Source organism: Chiloscyllium plagiosum, unplaced genomic scaffold, assembly GCF_037043375.1.
Source record: "Chiloscyllium plagiosum isolate Xiang-an unplaced genomic scaffold, Cpla_swu_hap1 HiC_scaffold_1, whole genome shotgun sequence".
In the NCBI taxonomy this organism is placed as follows: domain Eukaryota; kingdom Metazoa; phylum Chordata; class Chondrichthyes; order Orectolobiformes; family Hemiscylliidae; genus Chiloscyllium; species Chiloscyllium plagiosum.
In genome coordinates, this window is record NW_028270139.1 from 21,713,475 (window position 1) to 21,739,637 (window position 26,163).

The 26,163-nt window shown below is 40.2% G+C and overlaps 1 protein-coding gene across 8 annotated transcripts in view; it reads right to left on the bottom strand.

Annotated features, from left to right (window-relative positions):
* slc2a9l2 (solute carrier family 2 member 9, like 2) overlaps nucleotides 1–26,163 on the bottom strand; it is a 388,528-nt gene that overhangs the window by 133,980 nt on the left and 228,385 nt on the right. For all 8 annotated transcript variants that reach the window (XR_006312847.2, XR_006312845.2, XM_043698097.2 and 5 more), the window contains exon 8: nucleotides 4,194–4,381. Coding sequence is in view for 6 of the 8 variants with exons in the window: in XM_043698097.2 (XP_043554032.2) it covers nucleotides 4,194–4,381 (188 nt within the window). In the remaining 2 variants the exon portion in view is untranslated. The remainder of the gene's footprint in view (nucleotides 1–4,193; nucleotides 4,382–26,163) is intronic.

Genomic DNA, 26,163 nt, shown 5'->3' on the forward strand with positions numbered 1-26,163 from the left:
GTCCTGTATAGCTGTAACATGGCCTCCCAACTCCTATACTCAATACTCTGATCAATAAAGGAAAGCATACCAATGCCTTCGTCACTATCCTATTTACCTGCAACTCTACTTTCAATGAGCTATGAACCTGCACTCCAAGGTCTCTTTGTTCAGCAACACTCCCTAGGACCTTACCATTAAGTGGATAAGTCTTGCTCTGATTTGCTTTCCCAAAATGCAACATCTCAGATTTATTGAAATTAAACTCCATCTACCACTCCTCAGCTCATTGGCCCATCTGATCAAGATCCCATTGTAAAGTGAGGTAACCTTCTTCGCTGCCCACTACACTTCCAATTTTGGGGTCATCTGCAAACTTACTAACTATCACTCTTATGCTCATATCCAAATCATTTATATAAATGCCGAAAAGTAGTGGACCCAGCATCAATCCTTGTGGCACACCACTGGTCACAGGCTTCCAGTATGCAAAAAAACCTTCCACCACCACCACCACCTCTGTCTTCTACCTTTGAGCCAGTTCTGTATCCAAATGGCTAGTTCTCCCCATGAGATTCCATGAGATCTAACATTGCTAACCAGTCTCCCATGGGGAACTTTGTGAAATGCCTTACTGAAGTACATACAGATCACGTCCACTGCTCTGCCCTCATCAAACCTCAGTTACTTTTTCAAAAAACTCAATCAGTTCATGAGTCAGGGAAAATGTAAGGGTGGAAAATGTAAGGGTGGTCACGGTGGAATGTTCTTCGGAGGGTCGGTGTGGACTTGTTGGGCCGAATGACCTATTTCGAATTTCTGTCGAATTTCTATGATTACACTCCAGGCATTTATGTATCATGAAGTCTTCTATCAGTTTTTATGTCATTTCTAGAGAATAGAACTCCAGTCTGGGCAGTTCTATTGACTCTCTCGAGTCAAGCATCATCCTTCTGAATCCTTTTGTCACAGTTTCTCCAAAGCCTTTATATCGTATGACATTATGGGCCACAGAACCGTGCAGAGTGAGCAATATTTTAGCTTTTCACGTCCTAAGTATGTTCAACTTATTGTTTGGAAGAAGCAAGCGATTATTTTTTCGCACCACTAACCTGTTTAGGATTTACTTATGATGTAATCAGGAGACTGTTATCCTTAGTCTGGATCTGCACTGTCTCTTTTTATAGAACAGACCAACCACTCAAAATATATTAAGAAGACAGCCCAAACACAAACCTTTTCTTATTTTATGGGCAAGTGGCAGGCTTTGCATTCTGGATGCAAATCGATTGGCCAAATTTCCAGATTTGAAGCAAAACACATTTTATTCATACAGTGTAATTAAAATACAATAAAAGAAGGAAGAAATTGGAATAATTAACTCTATTGGAAAATTTAACATAATAATAGGTCACGGAACTACTAAACAGTAACTGTTAAAATATAGTATCCTATAAACACACGCTTGGCAAAGGCAAGTTCAACAAAAAAAAATGTCTCACAGGCGATTCTCCAGTCCAGGAGGAAAAATATCAAGAAAGGACAGAGAGAAGGGAGCAGGAAGAGATGTGCTGCAGCTTTCAAACCCAGCTTCAAGACTAGCAGGTACTGCTACTGAAAAACTAAAATGAAAACTTTTGATTCTGGACAAGCATACTGCACCGGCTCAGGCTGATTCTATTGTTCCAACTTAAAAAGAAAGACCCCAAAGCCCCACAAGCTGTTTACTTTATTGAAATAAAATAGACACCTCTATCTTGAAAACCTCTCATAAAAAAGAATCAGGACAAAATTCACCTCTTAAAGCCATGGTATCGTCACTCTCTCCAAGAGCTGTAGGAAATGTGGATGTGGGGTAGCATACATTTAATCAATTTTATCTTGTCATCAGCTTGGGGTATTTCATTGTTACAGGTTCTATTTGACAGTGATCTACATCAGAGATTTCTGATTGGTCTGACAGCATTATTGTTCTTCCTCCTCTATTATTTTGAAATGAACAAGTCACAAAATTAATGTAAACAGCTCCTAAGGGGCACAACAATAAAAATCAAAGGAAACTTATCAAGCCTAAATTAAAATAAAATTTAGTGAGCTTTTAATACACCCCAGCTTGTGTGGTGCCAACCTATTGTGGAAGATTGTTGTCACCTGGCCTGTAAAATGGAGGATCAATGATTGCCGTAAACCCAAATAGAGCTGCCATACCAATATGATTCTTTCATCAGTGGAAAAAAATCCAGTGTCAGCAACTGACAAATTCCAGGCCCATTTTACAAATATTGGGGGGGGGGGTTGATCATTTAAAACAGAACTGCAGCTGGAATTGTGTCAATATTCTGGGGATTAGGTTCCTATTCACACTTCGAAAATCTCCAGCTTTCTGCTGCTGAAATATCATCAGTTCCCTTTTTTTTAGAGACTATTCTGTTACCACCCCAATGCCCTGAGAGATGGACTACTTTATTTAAATCCAACCAATGTTTGCTGATTCTTTTTCTGCAATCAGTTTATCCTACAACCATTTTATTTTCGAGTCATTTTTCTCCAGTCTCTCTTTCAAGCCTTAAATCAACTTTTGTGAAACAAGGTAAGTTTCCTTGCAAGCTATGGAAGATCATATCAGAAGTTTAAATCTAACGTTTAAACAAAATAAGATGAAGAGTTTCACCATGTCCCAATATTCCAATTCCAACTGAGGCCCAGTGTTATATTTAACATGAATCATTTCCTCTTGCTTGTTTCCCTTTTCAACATCGCTTTTCCTGAAGTAACTGATATGAACGCAAAATCATAGCTGATTTTAATTAGTTAAACTTCACATGGGATTTGTCTATTATTCACTCAAAGAATCAATATGGTCTGCTGTGTGCTCATAAAAAGGTTTTGTTTCCTTCATGCAACCAAACACATTCACCCCTTTAACAAGTATTTTATCTCCCAGTTATTCCTTTCTCTCTGCAGAACACACACACATTCTTCCTTTAAAGGAAGAACAGAAAGCTCTGCACTGAGGACTTATCTGTTATTGCCTTCAGTGACACTCCATTATCACAGAGCACAGAAGCATCAAGCATGACAAATACATTTATGTTCTGACTTTCTTCCTTTTTTTGGTCAACTGTCTGACTTTCAATCAATATTCCAATCCAGATTTTCTTCTGCATTCACTCCCAAATGGAGCTCTAGTTGATTGTTTGGTTCAGAGGTGAAGATGGAGTTGGCACACATTGGACCCGTGAATAAATTCGGACTTGTGTTCCAGGTGCAGGCTGAAAATATGTAGCTGCTCTCTGAAAGAATTCCCTGACTGCTAGCTTCAAGTGACTTCTGTACTTGGCTCCATAAACCACTCTGATAATCTTCAATTCCTAGCTTCTTATCACTTAAGCTTAGTACTTTAGGTTTGGTCTGACTGAAGTAAAACTGGATTCCACTTAGATGCCACCCAAAATAGCAATTAGCATTTTAACATGGGATCTTGATTTGACCATTAAAAGAGGTTACTGCCTAAACCAGACAAGTGCCCTGACCATCTATGAACATTTTTTCTGGATGGTATCAACTGGCTCAGAAATAGGAACTAACAAGTGCTTCTGAATGAATTTTAAGTGACTGACCACCTCATTTCCACTCAGCGGAACAGTGGTGATTTTTCTCCACATAGTGGGGCGGCTCAGTGATTACTGCTGCCTTACAGCACCAGGGTCGCAGGTTCAATTCCAGCCTCGGGTGAAATTTGCACATTCTCCCTGAGTCTGCGTGGGTTTCCTCCCTGTGCTCTGGTTTCCTCACAACTGCAAAGATGTGCAGGTCAGGTGAATTGGCCATGCTAAATTATCCATAGTGTTAGGTGCATTAGTCAGAGGGCAATGGGTCTGGGGTGGGTTACTCTGCGGAGGGCCCGTGTGGACTTGTTGGGCCGAAGGGCCTGTTTCCACGCTGTAGGGAATCTAATCTCGTGTCACTGAATAATAATGAACAAGATGATTTTAATTCCCATTCTCAACCCACCTCTCTTGAGACTTATTACAGTGGTCACATTACAATCTATTCAACACAGTGACTGGCTGGAATCTCTTTGTTTTATATGACTCAATGTCTGTTCCACCGAACTATTATGGTCCTTCTCTTTCATTCAACTTACCGGAAATCACATGTGCAGTATGGACTCAGCACTATAACAGTGTACCAATAATGTATGCTATACTTACAGCATTCAGACCACAGAGCTGGTAGCAGGCCATAATGACAATGACTGTGATGACTTGCCAGCGTACAGACTGCTTTCTCAGTAAGTCCAACACTGATAACAACTGAACGTGTTTTTGGGCTTTCCTTTCTGCCTGGACTTCCTCCAGTTCTTTCACGACATCTTCCTTCCCACTAAAGATTTGAAATGCTGAGAAAAAAAAATGGAATTAATCTTTTATCAGATGTCAGAGAAAGTCATTTTATCAACCTGTACTGTGGAATTGGTGAGGTTATTTCAAAAGCAAAAGTATTGCAGATGCCGGAAAGCTGGAATAAGAACAAAAGGTTCTGGAAAATCTCCACCCACCAGGCAGAAAAAACGATGATTGAATGGGTGATTTTTCCTTTGTCTGAGAGGCCACTTCAAATGTAATGAAATATTTGCTTTTGGAGCTTATGTTTAGATATTGCAGAGCACTGCCCTGAATTAGATAAGGTCTAATTGCTGCCTGTTTTGTAATGAGTGAAACTGGATAATTAAATCTTGCCATAGAAATAACTCAAGTATCACTTTAATTCCAATCACTTCTACAAAAAGCAAATTTCTCTTTGCTCAGACAAAGAACAATGGAAAAAGTGCCAATCTCAAAGTTATTAATCAAGTTGGAACCTGTTCCATTTATTTCCTTGAACAGGTTTTAGACACTAACAACTTCTGACTCAGATCCAAGTCTAGGTACATTTATATCATGCAAGAAACACATTTGGAAATAAATAATTCTGACAGAAACATCACACTTACTCATAAATGTTGACCACTAAATGTTTGAGATGTGTAAAGGAACCTGGTTCTGAACATATCTCTCGCTGGAATTCCGGGCTTGGATTCTGCTGCCTTCCCTGCCTGCCAATGTTGTCTCCTCAGCTTCCATAATAACAAGCCTCAAAGAAGGTACAGACATTTTGCCAGCAAGGTAGGAAGCTCAGATTGGGAAATTTTCCAACTTGGCAGACTCATCTCCTTTAAAGTGGCCTTCGCCTGCTGTATCTTTGTTGGGGAAGGTGGAGCCAGTGTGGAATTGGGCCAATTGGCTGCAGAGGCATTTCAGTGGTACCTGCCCATGGAGGCAAGTAGAAAGAAGGGCTTTTTAGCTGGCTCTGTTCTCTGAGACTTTACTTAGATGTGCAAAAGGCTGTGAGACTCTCTTGCTCTATAAACCACCCACTCCTCAGCCATCCCCATGCGTCCATAACCCAATGCAAGGCTGATATCCCCTCAAACCACACTGTACACCTTCATGGCTCTGACATCCCCACACTCTCTTATTTGACCTTTGGTCCTTCCATAGCCATTCACCTGGTATTCACTTGGAACAGACCTGAGAAGCCATATGAAGATGAAAAAAGATTAAGGTCTAAATATTTGAAACAAAAGAGAACCTCTGATTATCCTGCCATTTTTGTGGGTGTGGTGGACATTGGGAAATGGAACTTGAATTCAAACAACACCCTGATACTTCACAGAGGCAGTGGTGTTTTAGTCATATCAGATTTTCATTAGCCAGGAATGGGAGGTGTGTGCAGATTAGGTCTGAGAGCAGTAGATCTGAACCTTGAAGAGTTTCTTGGAGAGGTAAGGTACCCATTTACCTATTTGCCAGGATATTTTTAAACAATCTATTGACCAGTAGATGAGATACACTATGGTTAAGCAAGGTAAGGGACATTGTGAGAGAAGTGGGGCAGCATTTAGGATGTTCAAAGTAGAAAGGAATGTGCATAAAAATTATATAAACTCATTGGAACTGTCAAGCCGAAAAGTAACTGTCAAAAGAGCTTATCTGAAGGAACTGACAAGGCATTTAAAACTCCTACCCTTAAATTTTAAAAAAGAATGTCTTGAGATTTAAAAATATTTCTTGCTATTTCACTATCTCTGTTGACATAAGCCTGAAAGCTACCATTACTCGATTAGTGCTGCAGTTCTTACTTCATAGCTTTCCATTATCACAGTGGATTGCATGTGTTTAATTGACAATTCCAAGTTATTTTACACAGTTTGAGGAGGGATTATTAAACAAATTTACATGTTTTGATCTCTTTTATATCAATTAGATTACTTTAATCTGTAACAAAGTAAGTAAGCTTTCCCTGACAAAGGTTGACAAATCCCTGGGACCTAAGCAGGTTTTTCCCAGAACTTTATGACAGATTAGAGAAGAGATAGCTGGGTCCCTTACTAAGATATGTGTTCTATTAGCATGAAGTGCCGGAAGATGGGAAGGTGGATAATGTGGTGCCATTATTTAAGAAAGGCAGCAAGGAAAAGCCAGGGAACTATAGACTGATGAACTTGACATCAGTGGTGGGCAAATTGTTGCAGGGAATTGAAAACGTAAGGACTGATTAGGGATTGTCAACATCACTTAGTGAGACACCATTTCCCATGCACAAACTTGATTGAGTTTTTTGAATAAGTGACAGAGAAGGTTGATGAAGGTAGAGCGGTAGATGTTGTCTATATGGATTTCAGCAAAGCATTCAACAAGGTTACACATGGTAGACTGGTTAGAAAGGTTAGATCACATGTGATCCGGGGGAGCTAGCTAATTGGATACAAAATTGGCTTGAAGGTCGGAGACAGAGGGTGGTGGTAGAGGATTGCTTTTCACACTGGAGGCCTGTGACTAGCATTGTAACACAGGGATCAGTGCTGAGTCCACTGCTTTTTGTCATTACATAAATGAGTTGGATATGAATGCAGGAGGTATGATTCACAACTTTGCTGATGACACCAAAATAGGTTGTGTCGTGGATAGTGAAGAAGATTATCTCAGATAACAGGACCTTGATCAGATAGGTCAATGGGCTGAGGAGTGGCAGATGGATTTTAAGTTAGATAAATGTGAGGTATTGCATTTTGGTAAGGCAAACCAGGGCAGGATTTATACTGTTAATGGTAGGGCTCTGGGGAATGCTGCTGAACAAAGATACCTAGGTGTGCAGATTAATAGTTCCTTGAAAGTGGAGTTGCAGATAGATAGGGTGTTGAAGGCGGTATTTGGCATGCTTGCCTTCATTTGTTGGAACACTGAGTATAGGAGTTGGGACATCATGTTCTGATGATACAGGACATTGGTGAGGCCACTTTCAGAATACTGCATAGAATGCTAGTCATCCTTCTACAGGAAAGATGTTGTGAAACTTGAGAGAATGCAAAAAAGATTTACAAAGATGTTGCTGGGACTGGAGAGTTTGAGTTGTAGGGAGAGGCTTTTGTCCTCCGGGTATGTTGGATGCTGAGGATGTGGCCTTATTCAGATTTCTAAAATCATGAGGGTCTGGATAAGGTGAATAGCCAAGGTATTTTCCCTCAGGTGAGTTTGTCCAAAAATAGAGGGTATAGGTTTAAGGTGAGAGAGGAAAGATTTAAAAAAGAACCTGGGGGGTAACCTTTTCATGTAGAGAGTGGCACATGTATGGAACAAGCTGCCAGAGGAAATGGTGGAGATGATTACAACATTTAAAAGGCATCTGGATGGGTAAATGAATAGGAAGAGTTTAGAGGTGGGACTGGGTCAGATTGGGATGTATGGTTGACATGGACAAATTGGACCGAAGAATCTGTTTCCATGCTACATGACTCTATAAATCATAACTTGATATATTCCTAATCTCTTTCATGAAACCTGTTTAAATCTCCTCTTAGTGGTCAATTTGCTTTTAAAATAAACACATTGTTATTCACTAACCACAAAGATAGCTAATCCTTCAATATTTTCTAAAAACAGCTAATAAAAATGTGAACACATCCTTCTGCTTAGATAATTCATTTAGGAGCCTTTGAAAATCAGCCAAACATTCATAAAGGGCTCAGGTGTAATAACAGTCTTTGGGAAATGCAAACTGAGAAAATGATCAAAACTGCAGGAACAGATGATAATTTTTTTTTCTAAGCTAGACTGTCAGTCATGCTGGAGTGCTTTGATTATCTGCCTTTTTATTTTTAATTGAAAGCTAAAGCTTGTTTATTTAATCTTTAAAGGGCTTGAGATTTAAATCACTTTAGACCATAGCATTTGAACAGACCTCATCAATGCTTCATAAGCATTTATACCTCCTCCATAAAATCATGGCTCCAAAATCCTTGCAACAGCAAAAATAATTCCTTTTAAACTTAAGTGGCCCTTGCCAATATTTCATTTTCCATCTGTATAATTGATTATTTGTCCACATCTATCTGCCAGTAAAAACAGAATCTGATGGAAAAAGGAATCTGGATCCTTTCCATCGTGTTTACAAGATGCCTAAAGTCATCCCAACTTTGCCAGAAACCTGACTCCTAAGAATATGCAAATATAACTCTCCATATTGCTTCAGTAGCGTAGAACCCACAGAAGGCACATTAAACCAACCACTAGGATTACACGTCTTCAGGTGGTTGAGGCTTATGTAGGAGGAACACCAGCACAGACCAGTTAACTGTGCTGTACATTTTGCACAACTCTATGTAATACTGAGCAGGGAAAGTGACCAAGAAGTCAAGGCGCACTATGAATACTCAATGTCAGTGTTAATAATAGCTTGGATTTTGCTGTCAGTGGTAGCAATGCTGTATGTCAGCGACCATGAGAAACATCTAACCATCTCTTTCAAAGGGATTTCCCCTTAATCGGTGAAAGCAGTCAATGAATTGCTCTCACAGACAATTCTGCAAGTTAAAAACATTGAATCCCTTCACTTTTAAATTTATACTTCAGTTATTTTCAGAATGAGTGATCACCATTGGATCTAGATAGTGCTAAATTTCATTAAAAAAACTTTTAAAAGCTGCACTTCTTTTTGACATTCTTCGAAGTTAAAAATAATTTCTCCAAGCCAGTGAGTGTGTTCAGCAGCAATTATCGAATTAATGGGCTATTTAAAGTCCAATTACAACATCTGTCAACAGTGTTTAACATTTTCAAGGGTTATTATGATGCAATTAATGACACAGTGGAAGAGATTGTTGTCCTTTCACTGTCTGCTTCAGGATTACATTCTGGAAGACCTCAAGAGTATGCCCTATGGAGGACAACAGTGGAGCTTCTGCATTATTCTGAGGAAATGCAGACTCCCAATTTTGACCATCAGCTTCAATGAAGGAATGGTGAAGAATGCCGAAAGTCTCAGGATCCTTACTGCTGCGAAGCTTCGGCCATTGATTCAATCATGTGAAAGTCCTAGGTTGTGGTAAAACTGGCCAGTAGTAACAGCTGCAAATTAGTAGGGATTTAATGTTGAGCTCAGTTTACCTTTTCACTAAATTGACATTTTATATTTGTAATTGGAAAAAATAGAGAAACGAACAGTCCCATCTCCCAGGATACAGTCTTCTGATTTAAAGTCTTATACGGGGTGAAAATTTCTTTTAATGACTGTCATTGTGATGTGCCATGCTGCTGGCTTGAACACCTTCTGATTTCTCCACATTTTTTATTTTAGTTTAAGACTTCCCTCACAGTTTCTATTTTCTAAACTTCATTGCTTCTACATTAGCTGCAGTAAAATCTTCGACATTACAGTAACCATCAGGCCTGGATCATAGGGAAGTCACAGAACAAAGCAAAGTTAATATTTATATATAGAGTCATGTAGGGAGCTTTTCTCGCTGGTGATGTTCGCCCATACTACCTGTGGATTATATATAATGTGGTGTCAGGGCAAACAGTTATTCATTTCTAAAACCAGGAAATATTAACCAGGAAATATTTTTGAATAACTGGAATTGTTGAAAAGAGCAGATCCATATTTGTAAGTATAAAGCAGTTGCAAGATAAATTTCTTTATTTATGTAACTGGAGTGTTGAGGGACATGGATTTATTTATTTAAGAGCCCTGAGAAATTTATCGCTGTCTTGGCAGCTACCATAATATCTTCATTATCTAGCAGTCAAAAAAAGTTAAATTTCTTAATTTCATCTACGAAACTTCATGGTACAACTCCAGGAGACAAGGGATATCCTTTGAAGAGATAGTTCCTTATTGCCTTGTGTTACCCAAGATAGAGCCACAATCAAAACCATTGCTCACAGAACCATCATCAAAGAGTCCATTGTTCCCCTGAAGTTGTGTTTGTGGTGCCTGAACTAGTCAGCTGCATTCTCCATTACATGGTCTGTTAAGCAGATCCAGACCTTAAAAAATGAAGCTAAGGAATGATAGAGATCATCAAAGGATGAGGAAGGGTGGGACACTGAAAATAGAGAGAAGAGAGTCAGAGTCAGAAACAGAAAAAGGGAGAAGGAAAAAGATTAAGATACAGTACAGAGAGATAGCCTGGCTGTGCAGGAAAAAGTGGTCAGGGCCAGCATAGGTCTCAAGGGTCTCATCAGATACCATAAACATCAGAGGTCAGAAGTTTCAGACATGTTTGAGTTGAGTCTCTGTAACCTAGGAGGACTATGAGTTCTGGGCCTCATTCTGAGTTGCCAATAAGAGCACTTCCATTGAAACCTCAACAGATGTAATAAATTAATGCAATCTAATAGCACTTCACCACGTTCAGAGCTACAAAGGGAAGTTGACGTACAGGAATTTAGGCACATTCAGGATCAAGGAGATATTCATTAATATTGGATGGTGGGAGTGGTGTTTGTAACTTAAAATATTGCAAGCAACATTTTTTGTGTCTTTTAGGTGATTGGGAAGGAAGCGACAGAAGAATATTTTATGTCAGTCAGGAATGCATCCTGATACTGGAAAATCCAGCTGATTAAACTAATCACAAATGAAACAGAAGCAAATCTTTAGCCATAGCTACTGGGAGACTTTTATCCTTCTCTAGACTGACAGCAGCTAGACTATTCTGATGGGCAACGTTACTGGATTGTGTGTGAAAAGCATGAGCTTTTCAAAATCTAAAAACTTGGTTATCTGTCTAGCTCAACTGATAGTACAGATCCCAAACCAACGCCAGAAGGGTACAACCTCAGCTGCCAAACCAGTACAGTACTGTGGTAATACCGCATCAGTTGAGGGATCTCCCATCTGGCAAGACGTTATGCAGGGCAAACCAAGGCTGGACTTATACACTTAATGGTAAGGTCCTAGGGAGTGTTGCTGAACAAAGAGACCTTGGAGTGCAAGTACATACTGCCTTGAAAGTAGAGTTGCAGGTAGACAGGGTGGTGAAGAAGACATTTGATATGCTTTCCTTTATTGATCAGTGCATTGAGTAAAGGAGTTAGGAGGTCATGTTGCGGCCATACAGGACTTTGGTTAGGCCACTTTTGGAATACTGCAGGCAATTCTGGTCTCCCTGCTACAGGAAGGCTGTTGTGGAATTTGAAAGGGTTCAGAAAAGATTTAAAAGAATATTACTAGGATTGGTGGGTTTGGGCTAGATGGAGGGGCTGAATAGGCTGGGGTTGCTTTCCCTGGAGTATCGGAGGCTGAGGGGTGACCTTTTGGAAGTTTATAAAATCATGAAGGACATGTTAAGGTAAATAGACAAAGTCTTTTCCCCAGGATAGGGGAGTCCAAAACTAGAGGGCATAGGTTTAAGGTGAGAGGGGAAGGATTTAAAAAAGGGTCCTAAGTGGCAACGTTTTCACACAGAGGGTGTTGCTTGCATGGAATGAGCTGCCAGAGGAAGTGGTGGAGGCCAGTACAATTGCAACATTTAAAAGGCATCTGGATGGTATATGTTAATAGGAAGGGTTTAAAGGGATATGGGTCAAATGCTGGCAAATGGGACTAGATTAATTTAGGACATCTGGTCAGCATGGATGAGTTGGACCAAAGAGATCTGTTTCCGTACTGTATAACCCTATGATCCTCTGTCGGATCTAGTGACTCAGGTCCAAAAGAAGAATTTCCATGAGAGGTTCCCTAACCTTCCATTGTAAGTTGGCGGATAATGCCATCAGTGGCCATTTATGCTGATTCTCTGGTAGCTCTACTAAAATTACAGCAGAGATAAGAACTTTGGCAAAAAAAAATCCTAAACAACTTACACACTGACCCATTTCTGCTGATATCCATTCGAAACTCAAATTTTTCAAAATCTTGGAGACAGTAAGGACTGCAGATGCTGGAAGTCAGGGTCAATAGATGTGAAGGTGGAAAGGCACAGGTCAGATAGCATCCGAGGGGCAAGAAAGTCAATGTTTCAGTCTGAAACCCTTTGTCATGACTCTTCTGTCTCTGGAAAACCTTGCTTAGTTTCTTATTACTTTACTATTTGCCATCACAGCAAATCAAGGAGGTGACTGCCTGATGGTATTTTCGTATGATTGTTAATGACCAGGTAATGTTCTGAGCATCTGGGTTTAAGCCCTGCCATGACAGATGGTGAAATTTAAAATCAATAAGAATCTGGAATTAAGAGCCGAATGATGATCATGAATCCATTGTCACTTGTGAGTAAAGCCCATTTGGTTCACAAATGTCCTTTAGGGAAGGAAACTGCCATCCTTGTCTGGTCTGGCCTGCATGTGACTCCAGATCCATAGCAATGTAGTTGACTCTTAATTGTTCACTGGGCAATTAGAGATGGGCCAGTGACACCCTCATCCACTGAATGATTTTTAAAAATCTCTGAGCAAGCTTGTTGCAAATTTCTAGTTCATGGTTTATATATTTTTGAATATATAAAAATATATTCAAAAATATATTTAGCTTCAGAACAAAATTTTGTAGTTTAAAGAAATAAAATTTTTAACATGTACAAATGCAGCATAACTGAGTGGGAGGATGTTGGATTTAAAAGGTCAGGATAATAGAGGCCGTCCCAAAAAACATGCGGTGGAGAAACTTAAACAATCCATGACACAAATGAAGACAGAAACTGAAATGGAAACAAAAACATCAGAATTGACAGGAAACCAATCTTTCTGGTATCTAAGATAGCAAAACCGGAACCTGACATTTGGAAACCAAAATCTCTGGAAACTGATTGAGGCTATAAAAAGGGACGCATAGCTATCCAAGCTCAGTAGTTGTAATCTAAAACCAGTACATTTAATTTGCAGTCCAGCAACAGAAGAAAGTCAAAGTAAATGATAGCTGGAATGACCTGCACTGTAAGCAGAGTTTTTAAAAAAACTAACTGATGGAATGTGGGTGAGGTTTATCGTAGTTTAAATGTTGTTAAAGAATGAAGTTGTCTTACTTATGTTATGACATGGGATAAACCTTCCTGCTTAATTTAAAACTAGCCACACAGAAAAGATTTATACCTTGCAATAATCTGTAAAGATTCGAGTGGCCGAGAACTAGTTTAAAGTAAAAATTAACAACTTCATTTCTCAAAGTATAACAGAGAATAATTAACTAACAACTATTTACAATTCCTTCCTCTAACATACCTTTTATCTTCCCTTCTATAATATTAGTTTAACAAAACTCCAAATTAAGATTTACAGAAAAGTCCAAATTTTAAAACCAGCTAGCAGTTGAATCTGCTCTTTACCTTCATCAGTAGATTGGCTCTCCAGGTCAGTGTTAAGGCTTTTCTCTGTGCAAACTCCTTCTCCAGACGGGTACCTCTCAGAGAGTTCTGACGAGCAGTCTACAGCTGTGGGTCCGGTGGCAGTTCTCCTCCCAACTGTTCAATTTTCCCCGATTTTATACCCCGAAGTATCAGATTGTGTCATTGATTTTTAAGATTGTCAATATACTCAATTCCAACTTGATTGGAATTTGTTTTATTTTGGGGGCATAATTTAAACTGATTGGCCTAAATCATTTTCAGGCAACTAGCTACCCCATTAGCTGGAGCTCATGCTAAATTATGTCTTATTGAGAACAGTTGGTGCTATCACTGCTTGCTTTTATTCTCTTGCAAGGAATAGTACACCCATATCTTCATAACACTTAAGATTAGTGATAGAATGCACAGTGGTCCTTACTGAGTCTAGCAGCAAAGAAAGGAACTAATAGATCACCTTGGAAGGATTGAAAAGCAATCAAAACAAGGACTGGTGTATCTGCAATCAAGAGATGATAAAAGAAAGTTTTGCCTCTGAGAATAGCTGGAAACAGGGAAAGCTGAAAATAGTCTCCAAAGTATTATGGCTATCCTATGGTTATTTTCCATAGAAGAAAATATCTTTAAGATATCAGAACATTTAAGAGAATTTATATAAATGATTTGGATGTGAGCTTAAGAGATATAGTTAGTAAGTTTGCAGTAAATTGGAGGTGTAGTGGACAGCGAAGAAGGTTACCTCAGATTACAACAGGATCTTGATCAGATGGGCCAATGGGCTGAGAAGTGGCAGATGCAGTTTAACTTAAATTAATGCAAGATGCTGCATTTGGGAAAGCAAATCTTAGCAGGACTTATACATTTAATGGTAAGGTCCTAGGGAGTGTTGCTGAACAAAGAGATCTCAGAGTGCAGATTCATAGCTCTTGAAAGTAGAGTCGCAGGTAGAAAGGATTGTGAATAAGGCATTTGGTATGCTTTCCTTTATTGGTCAGAGTATTGAGTACTGGCGTTGGGAGGTCATGATGCGGCTGTACAGGACATTGGTTAGGCCACTGTTGGAATATTGCGTGCAATTCTGGTCTCCTTCCTATCGGAAGAATGTTGTGAAGCTTGAAAGGGTTCAGAATAGATTTAAGAGGATGTTGCCAGGGTTGGAGGATTTGAGCCAAAGGGAGAAGTTGAATAGGCTGGGGCTGTTTTCCCTGGAGCGTCGGAAACTGAGGGGTGATCTATAGAGGTGTATACAATCATGAGGAGCATGGATAGGATAAATAGACGAAGTCTTTTTCCTGAGGTCGGGGAGTCCAGAACTAGAGGGCATAGGTTTAGGGTGAGAGGGAAAAGATATAAAAAAGACCTAAGGGGCAACTTTTTTACAGAAAGGGTGGTACGTGTATGGAATGAGCTGCCAGAGGAAGTAGTGGAGGCTGGCACAATTGCAACATTTAAAAGGCATTTGGATGGATAAATGAATAGGAAGGGTTTGGAAGGATATGGACTGGGTGCTGGCAGGTGGGACTAGAATGGGTTGGGAGATCTGGTTGGCATTGACGGGTTGGACCGAAGGGTCTGTTTCTGAGCCGTACATCTCTATAACTCTATGACTCTAATTCTTGGGAGAATCAAGAAGTAAACTTAAGGGACAAGCATATCTGTCGTATAAGCAATAGTGGTAAATTAATTGTTATTTGCTTTATTTAATTTGTTCTATATACATTAAAGTTCATGTTTTTTTTCGAATGTGAAAACTTTTGGCCTGGTTAAATTCGAGAATTTAGGTCATTGGATTTCCATTTAAATGTTATCAGTCCCTAACAGGATTGTAACAAGTTGCACCAACTAAATCAAAATGGTGAAGTAAGGATTGATGAAAATGTTTTTTTAAAAGTTTTGTCCCATAGAAACATGGAAAATAGGGACAGGAGTAAACCATCCAGTCCTTCAAGCCTGCTCTGCTAATCATTGTGATTATGGATGATCATCCAACTCAAAGTACTTTGTTTCTGCTTTCTCTTTCGATCTCTTTGGCCTTTAAGAACTGTATAGAGTCATAGAGTCATAGAGATGTACAGCACGGAAACAAACCCTTCGGTCCAACCCGTCCATGCTGACCAGATATCCCAACCCAATCTAGTCCCACTTGCTAGCACCCGGCCCATATCCCTCCAAACCCTTCCTTTTCATATATCCATCCAAATGCCTCTTAAATTTTGCATTGTGCCAGCCTCCACCATTTCCTCTGGCAGCTCATTTCATACCCAGACCACCCTCTGCGTGAAAACATTGCCACGTAGGTCTCTTTTATATCTTTTCCCTCTCACCCTAAACCCATGTCCTCCAGTTCTGAACTCCCCCACCCCAGGGAAAAGACTTTGCCTATTTAACCTATCCACGCCCCTCATAATTTTGTAAACCTCTATAAGGTCACCCCTCAGCCTGTGACGCTCCAGGGAAAACAGCCCCAGCCTGTTCAGCCTCTCCCTATAGCTCAAATCCTCCAATCCTGGCAACATCCTTGTAAATCTTTTCTGAACCCTTTCAAATTTCACAACATCTTTCCGATAGGAAGGAGACCAGAATTGCACGCAATATTCCAACACTGGCCTCACCAATGTCCTATACAGCTGCAACATGACCTCCCAACTCCTGTACTCAATACTCTGACCAATAAAGGAAAGCATACCAAATGCTTTCTTTACTATCTTACCTACCTGTGACTCTGCTTTCAAGGAGCTATGAACCTGCACTCCAAGGTCTCTTTGTTCAGGAACACTCCCTAGGACCTTACCATTAAGTGTACAAGTCCTGCTAAGATTTGCTTTCCCAAAATGTAGCACCTCGCACTTATCTGAATTAAACTGCATCTGCCACTTCTCAGCCCATTGGTCCATCTGATCAAGATCCTGTTGTAATCTGAGGTAACCCTCTTCGCTGTCCACTACACCTCCAATTTTAGTGCATCTGCAAACTTACTAACTGTACCTCTTATGCTCACATCCAAATCATTTATGTAAATGACAAAAGGTAGAGGGCCCAGCACCGATCCGTGTGGTACTCCACTGGTCACAGGCCTCCAGTCTGAAAAACAATCCTCCACCACCACCCTGTGTCTTCTACCTTTGAGCCAGTTCCGTATCCAAATGACTAGTTCTGTATTCCATGAGAACTAACCTTGCTAATCAGTCTCCCTTGGGGAAGCTTGTTGAACGCCTTACTGAAATCCATATAGATCACATCTATCACTCTGCCCTCATCAATCCTCTTTGTTACTTCCTCAAAAAACTCAATCAAGTTTGAGAGACATGATTTCCCACCCACAAAGCCATGTTTACTATCCCTAATCAGTCCTTGCCTTTCCAAATACATGTACATCCTGTCCCTCAGGATTCCCTCCAACAACTTGCCCACCACTGAGGTCAGGCTCACTGGTCGATAGTTCACTGGTTTGTCCTTACCACCCTTTTTAAACAGTGGCACCATGTTAGCCCCATGTGGCACCTCCAGTTTCAGGGACCTCACCTGTGACTATCGATGACATAAATATCTCAGCAAGAGACTCAGCAATCACTTCTCTAACTTCCCACAGAGTTCTAGGGTACATCTGATCAGGTCCTGGGGATTTATCCACCTTTACCCATTTCAAGACATCCAGCACTTCCTCCTCTGTAATATGGACATGTTTCAAGTCTAATGATCTTCATGAAAACACCCAATGTTTTGGCCTCAACTACTTTCGGTATCAGAGAATTCCACAAACTCACCACTCTATGACAGAAGACATTTCTCTTTATCTAAATCCTAAATGGACTACCTCATATCCTTAGACTTTGATCCTTGGTACTGGACCTCCTGTTGACATCCTTACTGCTTTTAACCTACTTAAACATATTAGACATTTGTAGGCTTCTATGAGATTCCCCCTCATTCTTCTACTTCCTAACTAATCCAATCTCTTTCCATACTTCAGCCCTACCATCCCAGGAGTCAGTCTGGTAAACCTTTTGCGGTCCCTCCAATATCAGAACTTCCTTCCTCAGATAAAGGAGACCAAAACTACACAAAAAAAACTTCAGGTGTGGTTTCACAGAGGCCCTGTATAATCGCAGTGGGATATCCCTGCTCCTGTACTCGAATCCTCTCACTATGAAGGCCAACATTCCATTAGCTTTTTCACCATCTACTGTACCTGCATGCTACTTCCAGTGACTGTTTTCACTGGTTATGCAAGGGCACCAGGTGTCATTGCACCTCCATCTTTTCCGGGCCATCACCATTCGGATAATAATCTGCCTTCTTGTTGTTGCTACCAAAATGCATTTATCTACATTATACTTCATCTGCCAAGCTTTTGCCCACTTACTAAACTCGTCCAAATCACATTGAAGCATCATTGCATCCTTCTCACCTTTCACCCTCCCCCACAGCTTTGTATCATCTCCAAAATACACATTTAATTTATCCTGCCTGCCACTGCCCTCTTGAAAGAAGGAAGAGGGAAAACAGAAGTAGAAGAAGACAGAGTGAGAAGCAAAAAGCAGAGCTAAGTGGAGAGAAATGGCAGAGAAAAGTGAAAGAAAATTAGTAACATCAAACATCAGAAACAGGCTAGAGAGGGATCTTATTCTCCAAGTTACCTTAGTCAAAACCATTGCTTGACTGGAAATGTAAATATAAAAAATATTCTCTGCTGCAATTTACTCTCCTGACTGAGAAATTATCTTTAGACCATAGAAAATGTGATTTCATACCTACTAACCAGTAATTGTCTGGATTTGAATTCAGGCATGAGTCTGTATGAATTAAAGTACTTGACTCATTTCATAACTATGAGTATAGTCAGTTTCTCAAACTGCAGAGTCATGTTTGGGTTCATTTTTATTCCTTCTTGTAGCAATTCAAAGAACAAAGAAAATTACAGCACAGGAACAGGCCCTTCGGCCCTCCAAGCCTGAGTCGATCCAGATCCTCTATCTAAACTTGTCACCTATTTTCTAAGGATCTTTATCCCTCTGATCCCTGTCTGTTCATGTATCTGTCTAAATGCATCTTAAATGACACTATCATGCCCACCTCTACCACCTCCGCTGGCAACGCGCACAGGCACCCACCACCATCTGTGTAAAGTACTTGCCACACATATCTCCCTTAATCTTTTTCCCTCTCATCTTAAACTAGTGACCCCTAGTAATTGATCCCCCACTCTGGGAAAAAGCTTCTTGCTATCCACCCTGTCTATAGTTATCATGATTTTGTAGACTCCAGTCAGGTTCCCCCTCAACCTCCATCATTCTAATGAAAATAATCCTAATCTACTCAATCTCTCTTCATAGCTATCTATACCAGGCAACATCCTCTCCAAAGCATCCACATATTTTTGGTAATGTGGTGACCAGAACTATACACAGTATTCCAAATGTGGCCAAACCAGAGTCATAGAACATAGAACATAGAACATAGAACAATACAGCACAGAACAGGCCCTTCGGCCCACGATGTTGTGCCGAACGTCTAACCTAGATTAAGTACCCATCCATGTACCTATCCAAATGCCGCTTAAAGGTCGCCAATGATTCCGACTCCACCACTCCCACGGGCAGCGCATTCCATGCCCCCACCACTCTCTGGGTAAAGAACCCACCCCTGACATCTCCCCTATACCTTCCACCCTTCACCTTAAATTTATGTCCCCTTGTAACACTCTGTTGTACCCGGGGAAAAAGTTTCTGACTGTCTACTCTATCTATTCCTCTGATCATCTTATAAACCTCTATCAAGTCACCCCTCATCCTTCGCCGTTCCAACGAGAAAAGGCCGAGAACTCTCAACCTATCCTCGTACGACTTCCTCTCCATTCCAGGCAACATCCTGGTAAATCTTCTCTGCACCCTCTCCAAAGCTTCCACATCTTTCCTATAGTGAGGCGACCAGAACTGCACACAGTACTCCAACTGTGGCCTAACCAAAGTCCTGTACAGCTGCAACATCACTTCACGATTCTTGAATTCAATCCCTCTGCTAATGAACGATAATACTCCATAGGCCTTCTTACAAACTCTATCCACCTGAGTGGCAACCTTCAAAGATCTATGTACATAGACCCCAAGATCCCTCTGTTCCTCCACCTGACTAAGAACCCTACCATTAACCCTGTATTCCGCATTCTTATTTGTTCTTCCAAAATGGACAACCTCACACTTGGCAGGGTTGAACTCCATCTGCCACTCCTCAGCCCAGCTCTGCATCATATCTAAAAAGTCCTATACAACTGTAACCTGACCTGCCAACTCTTGCACTTGATACCAAGTCCGATGAAGAAAAACATACCGTATGCCTTCTTGACCATTCTATCGGCCTGCATTGCCACCTTCAGAGTACAATGGACCTGAACACGCAGATCTCTCTGTCCATCAATTTTCCCCAGGGCTTGTCTATTTACCGTATAGTTTGCTCTTGAATTGGATCTTCCAGATGCATTACCTCGCATTTGCCCGGATTTATATCTATCTGCCATTTCTCCACCCAACTCTCCAATCTATCTATACTCTGGTGCATTCTCTGATAGTCACCTTCACTATCTGCTACTCCACCAATCTTAGTGTCATCTGCAAACTTGCTGATCAGACCACCTATACCTGCTTTCAGATCATTTATTAGATTACTTACAGTGTGGAAACAGGCCCTACGGCCCAACAAGTCCACACCGACCCGCTGAAGAGCAACCCACCCATACCCCTACATTTACCCCTTACCTAATACTACGGGCAATTTAGCATGGCCAATTCATCTAACCTGCACATCTTTGGACTGTGGGAGGAAACCGGAGCACCCGGAGGAAACCCACGCAGACACGGGGAGTCCACACAGTCAGTCATCACAAACAACAGTGGTCCCAACATAGATCTCTGTGGAATACCATGGGTCACAGATCTCCATTTTGAGAAACTAGCTAGAACACCCTGGACCTTATACGACTTCTCTTTCACCATCAGCCCACCATGGGAACCTTCTCAAACACCTTAATGAAATCCATGTATATAACATCTACAGCCCTTACCCAATCAATCAACTTTGTCACTTCCAATTATGTTGGTAAGACATGACCTTCCCTGCACAAAACCATACTGTCTATCACTAATAAGCCCATTTTCTTCCAATTATAAATAGATCATATCCCTCAGTATCTTCTCCAGCAGCTTCCCTACCACTGACATCAGGCTCACTATAATTACCTGGATTATCCCTGCTACCCTTCTTAAACAAGGGGGCAACATTTGCAATTGTCCAGTCCTCCGTGACCTCACCCATGTTCAAGAATGCTGTAAAGGTATCTGTTAAGGCCCCCGCTATTTCCTCTCTCGCTTCCCTCAGTAACCTGGGATAGATCCCATCCGGACCCAGGGACTTGTCCACCTTAATGTCTTTTAAAATACCCAACACTTCCTCCCTCCTTATGCCGACTTGACCTAGAATAATCAAACATCTATCCCTAACCTCAACATCTATCATGTTCCTCTCCTTGGTGAATACTGACGCAAAGTACTCATTAAGAATCTCACCCATTTTCTCTGACTCCGCACATAACTTTCCTCCTCTGTCCTTGACTGGGCCAACCCTTTCTCAAGTTATCTTCTTGCTCCTTATATACAAATAAAAGGCTTTGGGATTTTCCTTAACCCTTTACTAAAGATATTTCATGACCCCTTCCAGTCCTTTTAATTCCTTGTTTCAGTTTGGTCCTACTTTCCAGATATTCTTTCAAAGCTTTGTCTGTTTGCAGTCGCCTAGACCTTGTGTTTATTTCCTTTTTCCTCTTAGCTCGTCTCACTGTTTCACCTGTCATTCATGAACTATTTAGAGAGGTTGAAACAATACTAATATTTAATGCATTTACATTGTTTATACCTCTCTGGAACATCAGTGGCATCATTTAACCTTCACTGTTCAATACAACTAGAAATTACCAAGTCACCTTTAACATAATCCCTGTAAATTAAACACAAACACTGCACAGAGTAAACCTGACCTCTTAGCTTTTGCTCACAAAGATTTGAGATGTGCAAAATAATTGTTACAAAGGAACGTATTCAACCCATTGCATTTGTGCTAGCCCTCTGAAAGAACAATTTACCTCATGCCATTCCTCTGCCTTTCTTCTGCATTTTCTTCCTTTTTAGATATTGATTCAATTCCATTTTGAAAGCCTGAATTTGGCCTGTCTTCACAAAACTCAGTGCATTCCAGATCCTAACCAATCATTGTGTGTAAATGTTTTTCATGTTGCCATTGTGTCTTTTGCAAATGATCTTAGATCTTTGCACTTTGGTTCTTCATCAGTCCACTAATGGATATAATTTCTCCCCGTTAAACCATCAGACCCCTTTTGAATGCCTCTACCAAGTCTCTTAACAAATAGCAACCTCTATTAGTGCATAATCTGCAAATTACTGTCTGATTCTCCCTGTTCCCCCACTAGAGAGGTTTGCTTTTAGCTGTTTAAACCTTGTGTGCAAAATCAGACATTTTATTCCCCAATGTCAAGAAACAAAAACAAAAATTAATTTAGAAACTCAGCAGATCTGACAGCATCTTGAAGAGAAAGCTGAGTTACTATTTTGAGACCAATAACCCTTCATCAAAGCCAATAATGTGATCGTTGACTCCTATTGCACTGATACAGAAAATCTTAATTTTCTACAAGATATTAAAGCCCAGTTGCTTCCTGTAAACCTTGTGCTTGATAACACAATCTGAAAACACTTGTAATCAAGAATATCTATATAAGGATTGTGTTTTTTAACGAGCTGTGCAGTGTATCTGTGCTCTCAAGTTAAATACAAGCTATTTAAGAGGCTGCTAAAAATTCATACTTTGAAATAAATACTTCTTTGGATTCAATGATATAAATAAGCAAGTGATCTGAGCAGTTTACATTTAAAAATGTAAAATAGAGCCAGAGGAACATCAAGGGGCCTTCAAGGCTGTTTCATCGTTTCATTAGATTATGACTGCTTCTAAACCTTTGCTGAGTATCCCTTAGCTGACAAAACTATATCGATTTCAATATTGAAAGTTTCCACTGATCCAGATTTCACAGCCTTTACAGTATAAATGCCAATTCTCAGTCCTCTTGAGTGGGATTTCACTTCTAAATGGTCAAACACTAATTTTAAGACTATATCCTATTTTTCTGGATTAACACACCAGAGAAAGTAGTTCAGCCGTATTGACACTTTCAAATGCCTTTATCATGTTAAACACTCCTCAATATTCTGTACACAAGGGAATACAAATGTAAAGAACGTGACACAACTTCATAATTTAACTTTATGCTCTGGTATCCATCTGTTCAATTTTTACTGTTCTCCTTCCAAGGCCAACAGATCCTGACTGAGCTTGGGTGCTCAAACACAAAAGCAGTATTTAAATGAGTTCTGATGAAGGCGCTATCCTTCTGAAATATCAATGCTTCGTTATAAATTTCAACTCCCTTGGGATAAAGGCCGATATTTCATTTGCTTTTTGGATTACTTTTGTACATGTGGGTAGAATCTTGTACATACTAAATCCAAAAGCGAAAGGGCATTTTTAAAACCTCAGTTATGAGATGTGGTTGTCAACAGCTGGACCTGCATTTATTGTCATGTCCGAAGATCAAGGGGCAACCAGGGAATAGGTGAATTTTGTTGGGATACATTTCACACAATGGGGTGCTGCAGACACAGGGAACCCATGTACCATGAAGGTTGCAAGGAAATGGGGCCACGGGGGTTAGAGTCAAGGCAAGTGAATGGCTGTCATTAATTTATCACTTGGGGTCCCATTTGGTGTGGGACCATTGAGCTTGGACCTTCCTGCCCAGACCCCAGATCCAAACCTTTCACATCAGCGACCACAAAAAGTATAGTTCACACATTCCCCCTTATCCACCCCCAATTCTTCTTACAAAACTGAACAGCACTTCTAAGCTGGAGGAGCATATAGGTGGCCAGACCTACATTTTAACCATCTTGTCAGTCTTCTACCAAGCATATAGTTGGTGTTTGCCAAAATAGTTAATTTGGCTGGTGTTATCATGCAAGGCACAGCTCAGCTTCAAGCATAACCATTAACATTTACAGCATTATAGAAGCGGGAATCTGCGCATGTGTGAAATTTAGAATAAAAATGGGTAGCACTGAGAGAACTCAACAGGTCAGCTGTGCAGAGAGAGAGAAAAAGAATTAATGTTTTAGCTGTGACCTTTCATCAGAAAATTACCTACCTACCTGGCTATCTACCCACACATACATCTACCTTTCTCTAAAATGTTTTATTTTCCTTCGTTTCAATAACGTATCTGCCTGTCATGATAGAAATGGATACTAAACCTGTAATTTATCAGCACAATTCAACTATAATTGGCTCCCACCTCTCTGCAGCCACTTCACATTGATATTCCACTAGCTATTTCTAGACAGAAGCAGTACAAAATGTTGTATAAATTATATAGTCAGACAATAAATCACGAAGATGCACAGAGATTTTCACCATTGGGAAGCTCACAAGTTCATTTCAGGATTTGCTTTTGTCCCAAAAATAAACAGCATTTAAATAAAAAAGAAAAATACATGATTGTAGTTCCTCATCCTGCCCCACATGACCTTTATATAATTAGTAGTTCTTTCAGAAATAAAAGATTGTTGCTAAGTATTCCTCATGCAAGTAACTTTATCAATGGTTATGTTCCTCATCTGCAATCCAAATTAATAATTTGCCTCTGATTGAACTTCATCACATAATAATTTGGAGCAATTTAAGATGGATTAACTGCTTGAACATGACGGGTTTCAATGATTAGATAACATCCATTTACCCTTGACCTATTTTTGTGGTATTTAATAAAGAGAGAATCATCACTGCAGTTTGCAAACTATAATATTGAATATGTTGCCTTATATTAGAAAATACCCGATATTTGAGTCAAATGCAATGTTGGAGGGTGAGGATGGGTGACAATCACCTGGCTGCCAACAGGACTTGGACATGATACCACCCCTGGGTCTTATCAAATCACCAAACTAACAGCTGGCCAACCTCCAAAGGATGAAATAGTGATGTGCATGAAGAAGCATGGCTCTTCTAACTCACTAAAATGGACATTTACACCCATACTTCTAAGCTAAGCAGAACACGCAATTCTGAAAAGAATGGAACAAGAATTACAATCAAGTCTGGCATGCATAACTTTATTCTTTCCAGCAGCAGTTTGTACATAGGAAACTGAAGTGAGAAACTTGAACTAGATTTGACCTCTCCTTCAATGTGATGTAATACATGTCTATTCACCTTCCCCACACTGGTACTCAGGACCCAGCAGTATGTGAGAACACAGTTTTATGGGAAGATCCTCTAATCTTGCCTTGCTGGGAATGTGAAGCAGGTCATGTAGTAAATTGTATAGTCAAATAATGAAATATATTTTTCCCTTTAACAGAGAAAACTTTCCAAGGCATTTGGAAATGAATGTTGCATGAGAATGCAAGAGATCAGAGAGGAAGGGATAAATGCTTTAAGATTTTTAAGTATGGATAGAAAAATGGCAAAAGATGTATTGGGAGAGAATTCCAGACAGCAGAACCAGTGAAAGCTCCACAATGAGGCATGAAGCAACAATGAATAAGAGAAGAATTCCAGAGGGGCAACAGGACATGAGGGAGAGATGGGATAAAACATGGAACATGATAATTAGGGAGCCAACTAAGGTCAACAAAAATGGGTGTAATGGATGCTTTAGACTCAAAGCAAGAATTGATGTGGGCTGTAAGATTTATGAAAAACTGGAAGTTATTAAGAGTGAAAGATGGGAAGCCAGAAAGGAATTGAATCAAGCATGGGGAGAAAGTGAGGACTGCAGATGCTGGAGATCAGAGTAGAAAAGTGTGGAAAATCACAGCCAGTGTGGCAGTATCTGAGGAGCAGGAGAATCAATGTTTTGGGAGAACAGTGGAGAACTTTCCAGGAATTTTTCAAAGTACTCAGCAAACGTATATGCCAGTGAAAAGGAAGGACTGTAGGAAAAGGGATAATCTGGCATGGGTGTTTAAGGAAATAATGGAGGCTATCAAATTGACAGAGAAGGCATACAAATTGGCCGAGATCATTGGGATAGTGGAAGATTGGTTGAAATTTAAATGTCAACAAAAAGCCACAGAAAGAGCCACAAAGAAAAGTAAGACAATGTGAGAAAAAAACTACCTCAGAATATAAAGACAGATAGCAAGTTTCTATAAGTATACAAAACAAAAAATAATGGCTAAAGTAAACACTGGTCCTTTAGAGGATGAGAAGGGGATTTAGTAACAGGATAGGAGGAAATGGCTGAGGCATTGAGCGGTTATTCTGTGTTGATCTTCACAGTGGAGGACATCAACAACATGCTAGTAATTGACAAAGAGATGAAGATAGGTGAGGACCTGGAAGCAATCATTATCCTGAGGTAGTGTTGGGCAAGTCAATGGAGCTAAGGATAGACAGGT